Source organism: Pseudocercospora fijiensis (genome assembly GCF_000340215.1).
Source record: "Pseudocercospora fijiensis CIRAD86 unplaced genomic scaffold MYCFIscaffold_1, whole genome shotgun sequence".
In the NCBI taxonomy this organism is placed as follows: Eukaryota; Fungi; Ascomycota; class Dothideomycetes; order Mycosphaerellales; family Mycosphaerellaceae; genus Pseudocercospora; species Pseudocercospora fijiensis.
This window is the reverse complement of record NW_006921532.1, coordinates 7,062,182-7,079,011: the sequence shown is the minus strand read 5'-3', so window position 1 is coordinate 7,079,011 and position 16,830 is coordinate 7,062,182. Positions and strand designations below refer to the sequence as shown.

The 16,830-nt window shown below is 48.6% G+C and overlaps 5 protein-coding genes across 5 annotated transcripts; 3 read left to right on the top strand and 2 right to left on the bottom strand.

Annotated features, from left to right (window-relative positions):
* Nucleotides 1-3,991: 3,991 nt before the first annotated feature.
* Nucleotides 3,992-4,245, bottom strand: MYCFIDRAFT_170309 (uncharacterized protein; the record flags this gene model as incomplete). Its single annotated transcript, XM_007923450.1, has 3 exons — nucleotides 3,992-4,076; nucleotides 4,117-4,181; nucleotides 4,210-4,245. 3 exons carry the CDS (start codon nucleotides 4,243-4,245, stop codon nucleotides 3,992-3,994), a joined length of 186 nt encoding a protein of 61 aa, XP_007921641.1.
* A 52-nt stretch (nucleotides 4,246-4,297) lies between these two features.
* Nucleotides 4,298-5,790, top strand: MYCFIDRAFT_71986 (uncharacterized protein; the record flags this gene model as incomplete). The annotated part of the gene is made up of 3 exons (XM_007922145.1): nucleotides 4,298-4,369; nucleotides 4,440-4,565; nucleotides 4,622-5,790. 3 exons carry the CDS (start codon nucleotides 4,298-4,300, stop codon nucleotides 5,678-5,680), a joined length of 1,257 nt encoding a protein of 418 aa, XP_007920336.1. The 3' UTR covers nucleotides 5,681-5,790.
* Nucleotides 5,791-6,831: 1,041 nt separating this feature from the next.
* Nucleotides 6,832-8,789, top strand: MYCFIDRAFT_35658 (uncharacterized protein; the record flags this gene model as incomplete). The annotated part of the gene is made up of 5 exons (XM_007921767.1): nucleotides 6,832-6,903; nucleotides 6,969-7,126; nucleotides 7,201-7,409; nucleotides 7,459-7,985; nucleotides 8,037-8,789. 5 exons carry the CDS (start codon nucleotides 6,832-6,834, stop codon nucleotides 8,787-8,789), a joined length of 1,719 nt encoding a protein of 572 aa, XP_007919958.1.
* Nucleotides 8,790-9,257: 468 nt separating this feature from the next.
* MYCFIDRAFT_71985 (uncharacterized protein) lies at nucleotides 9,258-10,792 on the top strand. Its single transcript, XM_007922144.1, has 5 exons — nucleotides 9,258-9,347; nucleotides 9,409-9,439; nucleotides 9,508-9,527; nucleotides 9,584-10,031; nucleotides 10,082-10,792. The coding sequence occupies exons 1-5, from the start codon at nucleotides 9,279-9,281 to the stop codon at nucleotides 10,558-10,560; spliced, it is 1,047 nt and encodes a 348-aa protein (XP_007920335.1). The 5' UTR covers nucleotides 9,258-9,278; the 3' UTR covers nucleotides 10,561-10,792.
* Nucleotides 10,793-13,078: 2,286 nt separating this feature from the next.
* On the bottom strand, nucleotides 13,079-15,759 carry MYCFIDRAFT_201639 (uncharacterized protein; the record flags this gene model as incomplete). The annotated part of the gene is made up of 3 exons (XM_007923449.1): nucleotides 13,079-13,810; nucleotides 14,145-14,276; nucleotides 14,500-15,759. 3 exons carry the CDS (start codon nucleotides 15,757-15,759, stop codon nucleotides 13,712-13,714), a joined length of 1,491 nt encoding a protein of 496 aa, XP_007921640.1. The 3' UTR covers nucleotides 13,079-13,711.
* Nucleotides 15,760-16,830: the final 1,071 nt, after the last annotated feature.

Below are 16,830 nucleotides of genomic sequence, written 5' to 3'. Positions count from 1 at the left end.
CGCTATGTAAATAGAGACCTCTAGCTAATAGGTTAGTCCTAAAAGGTTATACCCTCGCTAGTTATTTAAAGCTAGCCCTAGTTAGCGAGATGCCGAACTATATTCGCTTAAATATATTAGCCGACCGTACCTTTAAAAGTATAGTAAAATTAGTATAAGGCGATCTACGATCTACTAGATCGTCCGGATAGAGGGTTTAATTCCCTTATTAGCTACAACTTTTTTTTTTAATCTATATAATTATCTGTATTCTATAACCCTCTAGCTAATTAGATCGGTTCTAGATAGTAAGAGTTATTCGCTTGTAGTCCTTATAGAGACACAGGGTAGCGACTAGCGAGGGTATAACTTTTAGCGTTAGAGGTTCGAATCCTCTATTAGCTATCCTTTTACGCTCGCGTAAGGCGGCCGGCTATAGCCGCGAATTCTAGAGTTCCTATACGTAATTTTCCCCGTATCTAGGAGCTGCCGCGCTAAGCGGGAGCGCCCGCGTAATTTAGGGATACTAGAACTTTATATATATAAAAAGAAAACCCTAGCCTTCTAAGGTGCGTACTTTCTTATCTATACTAAGACGAGATAGAGACTAAAACTGAACGTATCGGTCTATCTAGGGCCTCTAACTTGTCCGGTACCGCCGTCTATTTAGAGAGCGTATTGTCTTTACGCGTAGTAAGAACGAGATGCAGCTTTAAATATACCCTATACGCCGCTACGCTATCGAAGACGTCGCGTAAAGGCAAATTACGGCCTAGAGACGATAATAAGTATAGAAAGTTTATAGACTAAAGAAGATAGATTGCTCTACCTACGATACCGTACTTAGGCTCCTTTGCCTTCTTTCTAAGTTACGATAGCGTCTATCTCTAGAGCGCGAGCACCGTACTTATAGCAGTCCTAAGGAAACGTACTACTCTCCCGTTCCTATATATATCTCTAGACGATAAAACTCTCTATTTCTACGCCCTATATCGAGGATTACTATCGCGTCGTCCGTATCGATTTAAGTATAACCGAAATTAGTAGCATTCTATACTAACTATAGCCTCCTTTTTATATCGAAGTCCCTTCCCGCCTCTATATCGAAGAAGTCGTAGTATTTAATATAGCTATCGTTTTGTAAGAAGTCGAAGGGTTAGTTATATTATAGTAAAGCATCGATAGCGCTAGGAAGACAGATTTCCTCTAATAACCGTAGGTTGCACCTAACTAGGACCCTCTATACGAAGGTACTATCCGTTCGGCTCGTTATAGTAGGATATATATATAGAGGAACGACGACGAAGCGATTTATACCGAACGGCTATATAGTAGTAAGCTTTATCTACGCGAATTCGATCTAGAACCGGTTAGTAAAAGCGCTATATTCTTAGAGTGCGCGACGGATATACCTAGCGATAATACCGAGGAAATAGCGAGTTAGACTTTTAGAGATATAGTCTCGGCTCGAACTCGTCGAGTTCGTCGAGCCTATTAGCATTTGTATATAGATTAACGTAGACGATAGACCCTTCTATTTGCTCTTCCCGTTACGCCTAAGTAGTAATAACGTTAAGGTTACCGTCTAGGTACTTATTCTACGACTACTTAGATATAGAGATCTATAGAAGTTAGCTTTCTACTACTATATACTAGACGATATACGAGAATATATACTATACATTCTTCGTCCTAAGACTCCGTCCGCTAGTAGATCTTATTTATAACTAGAGATACTAATCTCGATATATATCTAGATAGCCGGTAATCTATAACGCTATAGTATAGAGGTTTAGGAAAGAAGCCGTTATTCTTATCTATATTACGGTTCTCGCATATGCGGCGTAATACCTCCTTAGTAACTAGCTTATATATGTCTTATAGCGCTTCTTAATATACCGGGGCCCGGCCTATAGCGAGCAGTTAGCGAAGTCGTATAGAAGCGTAGGGGTGCTTAATCTCGGCTATAGCGCGATTTAATTCCTAATATTAAAAGGCTCGCTACGGTATACTACGTAGAACGTCTATCTCTATAGCTCGATATTAGCGAAGGTAGCGTACGGCGACCGATACGCTAGAGACTTACTATTAGGGAGGGCTATAGCAGCTAAGACCGTATAGGAGGGGCGCCTTTATCGAGGTCGCTACTAGTAATATCGATAACTAGAAGGAGGTAGATATAGCTACGTAGAAGTAGTCGCTATATTAGTTGTTATAGTAGTAATATTTAGACGACGCGTAACGCCGTAATATTACTGTTTATATACGTAACCGTCGCCGCGCGCTAAGCCTATACTAGCTAATAGATATAAAGCGACGATATAAAGCGACGATATAAAGCGACCTGCGATAATAATAATAGCCTCTCGCGACGCGACGACGAACACTCGACCTTGCGCTTACTACTCTAGCTTAGATCCTACTACTATAACGTCGGCATTGTCGCTAAGGAGGTGTTAATACGAACGAAGTCGTTAAGGACTCGAGTTAAGGCAAAGGAGCGCGTCGTCTACCTCTAGCGGTATAATCCGGTAAGATATATCTTCTAGAGCTATAAATTTATATCGTATCGAGGGATATAAAAAGATGTCCGTTAAGTAGACAGTACGCTAAAAATCATAATAAATATACTAAGATTATTATAGATTTCCTTCCGTAACCTCCCTAAATACTATATTCTCCCTTACGCTCTATACTACGATTGCCCGCGCCTTAGTTTATTATAACGCTCGACTCGCTACGATACTCCTCTAGTAGGGCGAGACCGAATAATAATAAGGAAGGCTTTCGCCGGATAGGAGCGCTATATATAGTTAAGAGACAACTCTACGTCGCTACCTAGTCGAAGCCTATACTATTACGGAGGAGCCGGAAATAGTCTAAGAAGTAGGTTATCTTAGCGTACTTATCGCTAAATAGGGCTAAGAGCTATACCGTCTGTTCCTAATCGCGAGTAGTACTCTCTAAGAGTAAGGCGACGCTAATACTATAGCCGGATATTATATCGAATTAATACTAGATCTCGAGGACCTTTATAGCCGCCTTATCGGCGACGTTATTATAGAAAAGGCTAGTAGCGATATAAAACACCTTAAGAGGCTTCGCGATAGTCGATCCTTCTACTAGCTACGATTCGAATATCTACCTAAGGTCTAGCTTCCGAGGGACGATACTAAACGAAGGAAATAAGCCGAACCGCCGTAGATCGAGAATCCTCTATAGTAGGCTAAGTAGTAGCGAGTCTTGCTATATCTTCGTAAAGAAAACTACCGACTTTTACGGTAATTCCTACCGAGTACCGTAAACCTCCTCGTACTAGAATTATTAGCCGCTATATCGGAGTACGACCGCTACTATACTACTTACTATAGCTTTCTATACCTCGGACCCTTTAAGACTATAATCTTAAGCGTACGTCTTCGCGAGTATTATAGTAGGCCTCGAGAGACTATAATAAGTAGTTAGTAGCGGGCCCTCGTTAGATCTATACCGGTACGATATAAATAAGTATCCGGCGGCTAGGGGAGTTAGATCGAGGTCGGTTCTAATAGAGTCTATAATAGTCGATCGCGATATTAGGTTATTATAGTAGCAATTAATAACCGCGCGCCTACTAAAGTCGTTATATCTCCGGACGTAGGCGCGTTATACGCGGCTACTATAGTCGTATATATAACGCGCGCCTTTTTTAGGACTCGCAAGCGAAGAATACCGTAATTTTATATAGCTTCTCGAAGGCCGTAGAGATCGATAGAGCTACGATAGCGACTAAGAGGGTCGATAGTATTATATTTATAAGACTCCGATAGCGGAGCTCGCGATAGTAGGGCCTCGGCACTAGTCGTACGTACTAAATTACGCTTCCTATAAGGCTACTAGCGCGATCGAGTATACCGCTTCGAGTAAATACTACCGGATAAAGTATATACGACGAAGACGCCCTTTTCGAGACTACTATCGAAGTTATAGCTCGTTGCGGTATATACTACGACGTCTACGCCCTTCCGAATCGCTAAGGTGTTAACGTTCCTCGCGTCCACCAATCAGAGGCCGCCGTTGGCCCGTTTTGAGCCGCACTAAGCCTAAAGGGGCCCCAACTTTTGTTGAGTTGTTATATTATTAACTTGATGGAGTCACAGCACAGCTCCCTCTAACTTTTTCTTGAGCTGCAGCTGGTCCAAATTTTTGTTGCTTACACAACTCTCACATCTACTGCCATTGGAACCGCACGCTGGACTCTTCACCCGACGGAATCTTCATACACATTGCCAACGCAGATCTTGAGCTTCGAGGCGTCATTTCGAAACGAAACCCCACCATGAGCAAAGGAAAGGTCTGCCTCGCCTACTCTGGCGGTCTGGATACCAGCTGCATCTTGAAGTACCTTTTGGTGAGTCTCACGAGCCATTGAACAACAGTACCCTGCATCTCACCCAAAGACATTTGCTGACGACTACCAGGAAGAGGGCTATGAGGTGATTGCTTTCATGGCCGATGTTGGCCAGGAGGAGGACTTCGCGGCTGCAAAGGAAAAGGCATTGAAGATTGGTGCAACCAAGTGCTACATTGAGGATTTGCGTCGGGAGGTGAGATCGACCTATTCGAAAGACGCAGTTTCCGCCATTGACTCATTCCCACACAGTTCGTCGAGGAGCTCTGTTTCCCAGCCATTGCCTGCAATGCCATCTACGAGAACGTCTACCTCCTCGGCACCTCCCTCGCCCGTCCAGTCATCGCCCGCGCACAAGTAGCGGTCGCTCAAAAGGAGGGCTGCTTCGCCGTCTCTCACGGCTGCACCGGCAAGGGCAACGATCAAGTTCGATTCGAGCTCGGTTTTTACGCACTCCAGCCTTCCATCAAGGTGATCGCACCATGGCGAGACCCAGTCTTCTACAACAAGTTCAAGGGCCGACAAGATCTGTTGGACTACGCTGCCGAAAAGGGCATTCCAGTCACATCTACCAAGAGCAAGCCGTGGAGTATGGACGAGAACTTGGCACACTGCAGCTACGAGGCTGGCATTCTGGAGGATCCCAACACTAGCCCACCAGAGGATATGTGGAAGCTTACCGCTGATCCTACCAAGGCCCCAAATACCCCAGAAGACTTCACATTGACCTTCAGCAAGGGTCTGCCAGTCAAGCTTGAGCACGAGGGGGGCAAGAAGGTCGTCACCGACCCAGTCGAGCTTTTCCTTGCTGCTAACGCCATTGCTCGCAAGCACGGTGTTGGTCGTATCGACATCGTCGAGAACCGCTTCATTGGTCTCAAGTCCCGAGGCTGCTACGAGACCCCGGGTTTCACCATGCTGCGCGCTGCACACATCGATCTTGAAGGTCTTGTGCTCGACCGTGAGGTGCGGGCTCTTCGGGATCAATTTGTCACTTTCAACTACGCCAAGATCTTGTACAACGGTCTCTACTTCTCGCCTGAGCGGGAGTTCCTGGAGGAGAGCATCACTGCATCCCAGAAGAACGTCAACGGCAGCGTTCGATGCCGAGCGTACAAGGGTAGCTTCAGCGTGCTCGGACGATGGTCCGACACTGAGAAGCTTTATGACGCCAGTGAGAGCTCCATGGACGAGATTGGTGACTTCGAGCCAAGCGACACTACTGGCTTCATCTCTGTCAACGCCATTCGACTGAAAAAATTCGGCAAGGCCAAGGAAGAGGCCGGCCAGAGCATGGTCCACAAGAAGTAGGCCAAGTCATTGCCGATTGCAGTGAGCTTACATTGTCTTCTTAGCAAGGTGTCTGGAGTCCATGAAAGACCGTAGACTACTAGACCTGTAATTGTAGTGATACCAAAGAGCGATGAACTTACCGACCAAACCCTCGCTCCAGTTTCCAGCAATCGTTGGAGCCGCAAGCATGAATCATTCACCGCTGCTATGTCTCCATCTCCACAGTAAGACGGTTCGTCACCACAGCGTCACCATCCCCAATCGACCATGCCACGACAGCAATCCATAACGCCTTCCGATGTTACGCGGGATGCTCGCGAATGCCGCTCTGCTACCACGTGAACCGAGGGTGTGAGATCACGGGAAAGATGCCGCGCTAGACGGCACGGATGAGAAATGGATCGCCGTCGCGTCGCATGATCAACGGTCTCATGATGATGCTGCGCGGAAGACAAATTGAAGCACGAGACCATACATGGGTATATTCCCGGATGACATTTGCATGCTCTGCGTTCTTCGCAGCTTTGGTAGTTGGTGAAAGGGGAGTTCCTCGGTGAGACTTGTTTTTGAGTTGGAAAGATGTCGGTATCGGTATCCATCGGACGATTGAGGTGCAGGAGATTGAGCCGCTCGGAAGCAGCTCCTACTTACTTACTGTATGGATTGGCTCGAACCTTGGTGCTAGGCCGAGGCGGTGTTAGGCACTTCCTTGGCTTGGATACGCGAGATGTGGAGTCTGGGACGTGGGACGTGGGACGCACCGACGCAGGTACGAGACAACGCTGTGTGGGCTTTGATGAATGTGGCGAGAAAGTGCAGGATGGTGTCAGTGCAGCTTGAGATGCGCGCAGCTGCAGCGCAGATCTATCGGTGAGGCATTAGCGTATGTGGGGTCCGACCGTATCTTTCGCCTCTTGCAATCTTCCACCGATTCTTCCTCGCAGACCCTTTGCACTGCCTTTTCCAGCCTTCCTTCACAGTCTCGCAGTTGTTGCCTTCCGCCACATTTGACTTGGAATTGCGACCGGGATAGATTACTACTGCGTCAGAGGCAACGAGGGAAAGAACGACCGGGACAGATTTATCATTCTTTTGCACGCCGGCCTTGTGGAGATTTTACTCGCTGTAGGAGGACGGAGCGACGTAAGATCGGAGCCATTTCTCAAAGGATGGTATTGACACAAACAAGAGCCTCTCCCCGAGATCCACCCAAGTTTCCCGCTGCACAGCTCTTTCTGCTTGTGAGTTCTCTTCCGCTTGAACCTTCTGCCGTGAAACAACAAACAAAGACTAAATACCGACACAGGCACTCGTGCGGCTTGCAGAACCCATTGCGATCACATCCATATTTCCATTCGCCTGGAAGCTCGTACTTCATTTCCATGTCGGCGACAAGAGCAATGCATCCTTCTACGCCGGTATCATCATCTCCGCCTTTTCCCTCGCGGAAGCCATCTCTGGAATGTGAGTATGAGACGGAAGAGCTGAAATGATACCTTTGGCCTTCCCGAGCAATATTGACGTGACGCGCATGCTAGGTTCTGGGGAGGCTTATCAGATCGAATTGGGCGGAAACCAGTGCTTCTCATGGGATGCTTCGGCACCACGTTGTCTTTAATCGTCGTAGGCTTCTCGCAAAATTTCTGGATGGCACTTCTCGGCAGAATACTTGGCGGTGCGCTGAATGGCAATATTGGCGTGATCCAAACGATGGTCGGGGAACTGGTCACGAATCCGAAGCATGAGCGTACGTGTCACATCGGAATGACTACTGACATGAGACTAACCTGCAGCAGCCAAAGCATATGCGATTATGCCCTTTGTATGGTCTATCGGTACCATACTAGGACCGTCAATCGGAGGCTACTTCGCTGAGCCAGCGACAAACTTCCCAAAAGTCTTCCCTAGCAATGGCTTGTTTGGCAAATTTCCATACCTGCTTCCAAACCTGATCTGCGCCGGCCTGATGCTTATCTCCATTCTGGCCGGATACTTCTTTCTCATTGAGACGCACCCGGACATGCAACCTTGGAGCACGGTGGAAGATTTGCAAGAGACAACCGCGGAAACCCCACTCGTGCCTGCGCAAGCTGGTCCCACAACTGCCGCTGTGAACCTGACCCAAGGCGAGAGCTATGGCACTTTCAACGCTGTCAGCGAAGAGGTCGTGGAAGAAGATTGGAACATCAATCCAGATGGCACGAGTCGATCGACAAGTCCACATAGTGCTCCGAAGCAGAAGTGGCTGACGAAGCGGGTATTGATGCTCACGGTCGCGCTTGGCATTTTCACGTACCACAGCATGACCTATGATCATTTGATGGTAAAAGTTCTTCTACGAAAACCCCTCCAACTTTGCTGATCAATTTCTTAGCCCATCTTTTTCCAGGACGAGCGAGTGCCAGCTTCAGGACGAATCATGAACATGTTCCGGGTTGCCGCAAGCGAGAATGGATCGTTGGCCGGCGGTCTTGGACTGAGTGTACAAGAGACTGGCGTAATCATGTCCTTCAACGGGATAATCGCTCTCGTTGTGCAGGGCGTGATATTCCCAATAATAGCCAGCTGGCTTGGAATCTGGAAGACGTTCATAATCACGGCCATCGGGCACCCGCTCGCATACTTCATTGTTCCCTTCCTGGCGCTACTTCCGGAGAACTTGATGTATCCTGGTATCTACGGGTGTCTGGCAGTTCGCAACTTCTTCTCCATCCTGGCATACCCAGTCCTTCTCATACTCATCAAGGAAGCATCGCTAGGACCAAAGTGCCTCGGAAAAATCAATGGCTTGGCGGCATCAACCGGCGCAGGGTGTCGAACAATCGCGTCGCCCATTGCTGGCTTTCTATACGGTGTTGGTCAAAGAATTGACTTCACCGCTATTGCTTGGTGGGCATCAGCAGCAGTCGCACTTATTGGCACTATTCAGGCATTCTTCATCAATCGGGTAAAAGACGGCCCACATCATGAGGTCCGACCAGCAGAGCCATTCGACTTCATGCCGCATCACGAACGCGAGCATCGCCAATCCATTGTACACATCAAAGTCACTAACGAAGACCCTGATAGCGGGTACTCGACTGCGGATGAAGAAACACCTTTTGCTTCGCGAGTACACCAGGGCTAAGTTCTTCACAAACAGGATTGGTATTACCCTATAGGGCGTTCGAGATAGACACAGCATAGGGGCGGGCGGGCGACGGAATAACGGCATGGTCTGAACATGAGACATCGTGGCTTTGTGTATTGCCGTCCTGCATTCTAGCGAGGCGCTCGGGGTCGGTTGGTTTTTGTAGTCTTTGGCGTTTCGATGGCTGGGTAGGCCACATTGAGCAGGACATGATCGTGGCTGTGCTATGGACGACGGCCAGTTAATCATGATGCATGAACAGGATATATCGCAATAGAGTTAGAGTCAACTGCATCGATATCCGTCTCGGTGAATTGTTTAATTGTAAATTTAGGCTCAATGTACCGAGACGCTAGCAGGGGCTGTCAGGTCCCTGATCTCGCAAAGCTAATTCTCGCCAGCGAGATCACTTTTTTCTTACGCTGCCTAAAGATTGTTGGAGACGGTCCTGATAAACACCCTCGACAACACTTAATCCTCCTCAATATGGCGACTGCTTCTCAACAGCCACCGCTCAAGGCGGATGATCCCATGGCCGGCATGGCGCACTCAGAGGTAGCAAGAAATATCAACCAGCGTTGTTGGACTCCTGCTGATTGATACGTCCAATGTTTAGGCGCACTACTTCAACTCATACAACCACCATGGTCAGTCATAGACCACAAATGACCAACTCTGGTCTGGAATTAGCGCTGACTGGCATTCTGATCTGAAGGCATTCACGAGGAGATGTTGGTAAGTAATAGCGGAGCATGCAATAGCAGGAACGGCACTGAGACGAGATGCAACAGAAAGACGAAGTGCGCACCAAGTCATATCGCGATTCGATCTACAACAACCGCCACCTGTTTAAGGACAAGGTCGTGCTCGACGTAGGCTGCGGAACCTCGATTCTTAGCATGTTCGCGGTAAAGGCAGGCGCAAAGCACGTTATCGGTGTGGACATGTCCACAATCATTTACAAGGCGCGCGAGATCGTTGCCGCGAACGGCATGTCTGACAAGATCACACTGCTGCAGGGCAAGATGGAAGAGGTGGAGTTGCCATTTCCCGAGGTCGACATCATCATTTCTGAGTGGATGGGATACTTCTTGCTGTACGAGAGCATGCTGGACACCGTGCTCTGGGCACGCGACAGATACCTGAGGAAGGATGGCAAGGGTCTCATCTTCCCGGACAAGGCGACCATCTTCCTGGCTGGTATTGAGGATGGCGAGTACAAGGATGAGAAGATCGGATGTATGTGGGATCAATCTTGGACCTTGAGCTTCGATGCTGACATTCTGCAGTCTGGGATAATGTCTACGGATTCGACTACTCTCCCCTCAAGCTGACAGCACTGACCGAGCCACTTGTCGACACTGTCGAGCTCAAAGCAGTCGTCACCGATCCCTGCGCCGTGCTTACCCTCGACCTCTACACTTGCACAACCGCCGACCTGAACTTCAAGCTGCCATACAACCTCTCCGTCCGACGAACAGACTACATCCATGCTCTCGTTGCCTGGTTCGACATTGAGTTCTCCGCATGCCACAAGCCAGTGCGATTTAGCACTGGTCCACACACGAAGTACACCCACTGGAAGCAGACAGTATTCTACCTCGCTGACGTGCTTACCGTCGAAGCTGGCGAGCAAATCACTGGCGAACTTACCTGCAGACCTAACGAGAAGAACCGAAGAGATTTGAACATCGCCATCGACTACAAGCTCAACACCGAAGACCAGGGCAGAATCGCAGACGGGCACTGCGAGTACACGATGTGCTAGTTGAAGTTTAGCAAGGCGTTCTTGGCGCGAGGAATGGATCCATCACCACGACTGATGGACACGTGGGCATGGCATGATGAGCATAGCGGAGTTTTATCTTTTTTTTTGCGTTCATCGTTGGGTCGCAGCTTTAGCTTCGCTGACCGTGTACAGTGTATAGAGGAATGCGAGTCTCGTTGCAGAAAGAGGCACTGAGCTTGCGCGAACCGCTTAACAGTTTCAAAATTCCACGTCTCAAAGCTCATCTTTTCACGAGCACGTCCTTTCAAATCACCACCCACCTACTCAACCCTCCTTCTCATACCCACTCCCAATCAACGCCTCAATCCCAGAAAATTCTCTCCTCACTCAAATCCGTCCCCAAAATCTTCAATCCAACAGGCCACTCGTCATCTCTGCACGCACACTCACAGCCGTGCGTCCAAAGTAGAATAACTGACTCCCAATTGTGCACAGTCTTTATAGGAAGAAAATCCAAAAACAAAAAAAAAAAGATCTCACACCGCCTCGAGGGGCAAAAAAAAAACAAACATCTTGAGTCTTCGGAGCCAAATCTTTTTTTCTTTTCTTTTCTTTGATATGTGGGATATGTTTTTTTTTTAAAAAAAAAAATCCTGGATGGGCGGCCGGGGCGTGACGTCGAGATTTTTTTTTTTTCCCTTTCTTTTCTTCGGGGGAAAAAGATCCCGGGGGAAACGAACGAAAATTTTTTTTTTCGGTTGGTTGGAATTTGTTGGGCTGGTTGCAACCGTTCTGAACCGAAATTTGGGGAGTGAGGTGACTGGAGGATGAGGGAAGGATGGTGGTAGGCGTGGAGATCTGAGAGGGCTTGGAGGGGGGGGGGGGGGGGGTTGATGTTGAATGTTATGAGCGGAGGGTCAACCGTATGTTGAGGGATTTTTGGGATGGAGGCGTTGATTAGTTTTCGCAACCTGATTCTTGTTCTTGGAAGTTTTACAGAGTGCTGGTGAGGGGAGGGGAGGGGTTGATGCCTTTGTGAGAGCCGAAGACTTGGCCGAGAGGTTTGCGTTTTAGAAGAGAGGATGAAGGCTGGTTGTTTGATGGCGTTTTTGGAAGGTTTGGTGGTGGGAGGTGTTGATAATGCTGGGCGTTTCGTTGACGCATGTTCATCGTCTCCGACTAGGACGTTTAGAATTTTTTTTTTGCTGCGTCGGAGACGCTTTTGGTCATTGGGCCTGGGGCGAAGACTGGACTTGACATTCCGTCGCGGCTGATCCTTTCTGGTGGTACTCTGACGCCGACTCATCCGCAGAAATTTGAGCGAAGGCGGATTGAGCTACCTGTGTCGCTTGCAACTGCGGTTTCACTTTCACTTGAGCTTCCGCTTGGGTCTTGGGATGCGTTAATTGGGTATTTGGACCGATTAGAATAATCAGGCCCGGTATTGTAGGAGGGCCCTGACTCCGACTACTGCTTGCTCCTTCTCCAAAGTTACATTTTTTCTTATGTACTCGCCAACCAGATGCTGGAACGCCTGCTCATTAGAGTATCCTCTCTGAATCAGCTCCGTATACATCGCTTGCGCAGAACTAGCCTGAGCCGATAGAACTGATGGAGCTGGACGCTGCGATGTAGGTATGATGGAGGTGACTGCAATTATTGGCCGAGGTTTCGCTTCCAATTTTCGATTCTCTACCCAGAGTTCCGTGCCAGTCTTCCTGACGAATGCAACAATTTCACCGGCGGGAGGAAACCTGGTGTCGGGGTTGGTGACATCGTAGTATTCCGGCCGCATGGAAAGTTCAATTTTCCCCCATGTCGTTGTATGGAGTGGGAATTTCCCGCCATGGTTCGCAAGTATGCTATCAATCTTCGCCAAAGATCGCTCGGTAGCTTGTTCCGCAGACTCCAAGGGTTACGCCCGACTTCGACAATTCGCCCCGTGGGATGTGAGCTATAATAATAGCTTCTCCGAGTATAATAATCGAGGTACGCTCATTGCGGCTACTTGATGTGTCTTTCCAAAAGAGCTCGCAGATGCGGCACAGTGGACACAAGCTGCAGGGGTGTAGGCGGCAGCAATTTTCCGGCTTGCTTCATTAGACATATTCTAAAGGATCCGCTCCATGACTGAGCAGCGCCTCAGCAGCCAGGAAATTCTGTTTCTCGCAAGCAGTATGCAAAGCCGTTCCCCATTTATAGCCATAACGAAGCATCACGCCGTCGTATCGTATGTATCAACTCGCGCCCCCTGGCAAATTAGCATATCGATAAGGTCCTTTGTGTCATCGGAGGGCTCTCTCTCTCTGAAGCGCAATGCAGTAAATTACCCTGAGACATGTCCATGCCAGCAGCGATCAGTCTTTTCACGACCTTCATGGTACCCTCCCGGATTGCGAAAGAAAGTGCAGTTTCATTGAGTGAAGAAGTTGCGTTTGGATTCGCGCCCTGAGCAAGTAGCCAGTCCACCAGGTCAATGTTCCGGATCGCAAAACTGCCAGTCAAATTAGCTGCGTCGCATTATCGCTGTGCTGTGCTCCCTATTGTACCTCAGAATCGAAGGAATTGAACCTTTTCTTAAGCTACGATCCACAGGCCAGCCATGATTAAGCACAATCCCCAAGATCTCAATATCCTCGCTTTTGGCCGCTTCTTCCACGACACTTTCATTCGCGTCACCATGATCGAGGAGGATTCTCAATGCTTGTATGTTCTTGTTTGAGATGCAGATGGTCATTGCGCGCGTTCAGATTCTCGGAGGAAGCTTGTCGTCTTTTTCGAGCTCGTGGATTGCGTCCTGGATGCCAGACAGATTTCCTGCTCGGACATTGCGGCATAGTTCATCATCGCGCCGTGGTTCGGCAAGAATGTCCATGGCTTAATTTTAGAGAAGAGAGGATGAAGTTGAAAGACGGACGCAGATGAAAGGGAAGGCATAACAGGATATGCGCTACTGCGTAAGGGACCGGGGCGGGGGGTATCCGGAACTTGGAAGGCGAAAATGTTGACTAGACGGTCTAGACCCACCCCTACTACCAAGCGCTTTAGCCTCCTCCAATCCTTTTTAGGTTAATAGCGGTATAGCGTTTAGACCTTTCCACCTTTCGATCGACTCTGAATACTGCTTTGTTGCCTCCTTGGCTGCTCTCCTCCCCTGCGCAATCAAGGATTGTAGATGCTCATTCGAGATCTAGAGTGGGAACGACATTGGAGTTGCGAAAGATCGTTGGTATGTTCTCCAGGCGACGTCGTCGGATTTGTAGCTGTTATTCGCTGGTCGCGGAGCAATCTGTTCATTATGATATTACTGCTGAAAGGATACACGTGCTCCAGATAGCGAAACAAGGTTTACCACGAAGCAAGTCGGCAGTGACATCAGGTGGTGGGCTGGTTCATGTCTGATATCTGATGTCTGCACCTCTGCGGCCAGCTTGGCACTGTACACTCGAATGGTCTTTTCGAAAGATCTCGTTCATTGTGCTGGTGGATAGTGATATGTGGATGATCTGTTAGACATGGCGCCATCAATTCGTGTTCGCCGTCCGGAGTGACTGCACCAGCCGCACTTTGATAAGAGTCGCATCAGTCGCCACCTTCAAATCTGTATCTTATTGGGAGCATACCTTTGCTTCGGTGCAGTTCTCATCATGCGGGAAACAGTATTCCTGCTTGCAGCTTCGGCATGTGCGGATGAAACTGTCTTTGCAGGCTTGACAAGTTCTGCCGCATAGGTAGCAGTCTCGATGCACGCCGGCCTGCCAAGAGATTAGTTAGAAACGCTATCACTTGTGAGATGAATTCCAGAAAAAAAAATGAGAATAGAGCTTGAGAGAACGATGAGCTCGTCCATACATTCAACCATGAAGCGCACGCGAGCGTGAGAGATTTGTGTCATCCCCACATGCCGCCACTTCCTGCGCCATGCATCATTTCACCGACTAGGCAGTGTTCCACGCAAAGTTTGGAGAATACCTTTACTTGGTTGCCAGCCGGAGCATTTGTCACTGATGCCCACCCGTCACGCTGGAGGTCTTCTCGCATTTCAGCTTGTTGCAGCTCAGTGCGCAATGTTGCTCGCGAGACTGGTTCCTGATAACAGCCTTCGCACCACCATCGATTGCATTGCTCGCACCATCGGCCTCTTAGACAGTCCTCGCATCGGAGAATGAGGCTTGGAAAGCTGCCATCTGGCTGTTGTTCGGGCCGTATGGCAGCTCGCACCGTCGAAGAATGGAGAGGTATCGGTGCTAAGAGAGGCAGAGTGTGTTCGGCACTCTCGCCAAACAGTGCAGGCTGCTCTGGACATGAGTGACAAGTCTCGCAGCCAGCCGGACCCAGTGCGATAGTGGCAATAGTAGGCTGAAGGAAGTCCTTGCTGGCAACTTTGGTGATGTCGTGTCTTGGCCCTCGACAGAGAACTGCATCAAAATTGATAATGCCCTTGCAGACCTGAAGCGTTTCGGCCCATTCCGAAAAGGGTCGCTTGATAACTCGCCCGTTGCAGCCGTACCACTTCCGTTCATCATCGGCGAGGTATGCTTGCATGTCGTTCGATGAGCGTGCGTTCCAGTCGGCTCCAATCTGTGCGCCGCCAAGCTGTGTTCCCGAGCCCATGACGCCTAGAGAAGGTGCCGATTCAAGTTTGAAGTTGCTTGGTACAACAAATCGAGATGCATCTTTTGGTCCAAAGATGTAGAGTGCCTTGAGTCTTGGTGAAGTCACATCTCGTGTTGGACGAACGCTGTAGCGCAGGATTTGCTGCAATTTCGTGACATTCAGTTGTCGAGCTTCTCGTAGACTGAGGACCCGAACATGATATCGATCTTCTGCCAGCATCTCACGAACCAGATCCGCGGGCACGGTGAGCCCATCGAGAATGAGTGTTTGCACAAACTTCAAGACTTGCTTCGAATGTAGGCTTCCGAGAATGCCGCGCAGTGGCCCAGCATAGAAGTCGTCTTCGGTCAAGCTCTCGTCCATGCGTTCCGCCCGCCAAGAGATCCCGCCAACATCAATCGGCGCGGTTTCGATGATGGCCCGTTTCACTCCGACAAGATTCAAATGGCTCCATGCCTCAGATTCGCCATATATGAGTGACCGGAGCTTCTGGCTGGTCAAGGACAATCGTCGCAGCTCTTTTACCGATAGATATGGCGCAGTCTGCCGCAGAACCAGAGAAATGGACAGTAGGTCCAGTAGAGTAACAGGAAGTCGTATGTCCTCCTCAGCATTGGCCATGAGAGATGGTGGAGGTGGACTGAGATGATTCGAACAGGATCACAGATATATCACCCCCGCCTGCAGTTATCGAGCGTCAGGCAGCGATTGTGGTGGCTCGAGATGATGTCGGAGTAGAAGTCTAGAACGCAATGGCGAAGACGAAGGAGGCACGCGCCGTTCTGAGCTGAACGCAGTCTGGGGACGGAGCTCTATATATACTAGAGGCTCAATGGCTTTACTTTAGCCTATTGTCGCTTCCTATTCTTCCTGTACCTTCCTTACTAACCTTACTATGCCTATTATCGCGATAAACCTTACTTAGACTCGCTATACTTCTACGCCTTACTTCGTAATATTCTTCTTCTATCGATACCGATACCGATAGCAATAGCGATAGTAGCAGCCGCTATAACTAGTATTCCGCGCGACCTTATTCTTAGCGTAGCTTTAGCAGCATTAGGCACCTTACGTAGTAGGTTTCTAGCCGTTTGCTATATATAAGAACCCGCGAATAGCGCTATTTTAGCGGCGGAAAGTAAATATTCTAAATAACGGCTTATAAGAGCTTGCGTAGGCAATTTAGTAGCGTTTCTCGATCGACTGCTTAGTAAGCAATAGGGGTGCTAAGAAGCGCCTAGGGTCTTAGACCTTACTATAATTAGTACTATAGACTAGATGTCTATTACTACGGTATACTATAGTAGAATACGACTCGGACGGCTTCTCGACTAATAGTAAACTTAATAAGGATATAATCGCTATCTATAGTAGAATACTAGCAACAACCGCGGCTATATTAGCCTCCGAGGTCGACAATCTACTAGATCTAGCTATTCGCCGAAAAGGCGAGATAGAGCGTAAATACTAGTATAGACAGGCTCGTAATAATAGGCTATATAAGCTGCTACGCGAGTATCTAAGAGATAAGCAGTAGTTACTAGAGATATACCCTAAGGCTAATTTCGAGGGCGACTTCCGTTTTACTAAGTAGCAAGTAATTAAGCTAGCCGAGTTACTAGATATTAGGTCGATCGAGTTGCCTAAGCGTATACGTTACGATCTAGTAATAGTGCTATATATCGTTTGCAG

Coding starts and splice junctions, on each gene's coding strand:
- MYCFIDRAFT_71985 (XM_007922144.1), top strand. CDS start 9,279: ATGGCGACTGCTTCTCAACAGCCACCGCTCAAGGCGGATGATCCCATG. Junction 9,348..9,408: donor CCGGCATGGCGCACTCAGAG/GTAGCAAGAAAT, acceptor TCCAATGTTTAG/GCGCACTACTTCAACTCATA. Junction 9,528..9,583: donor GCATTCACGAGGAGATGTTG/GTAAGTAATAGC, acceptor GAGATGCAACAG/AAAGACGAAGTGCGCACCAA.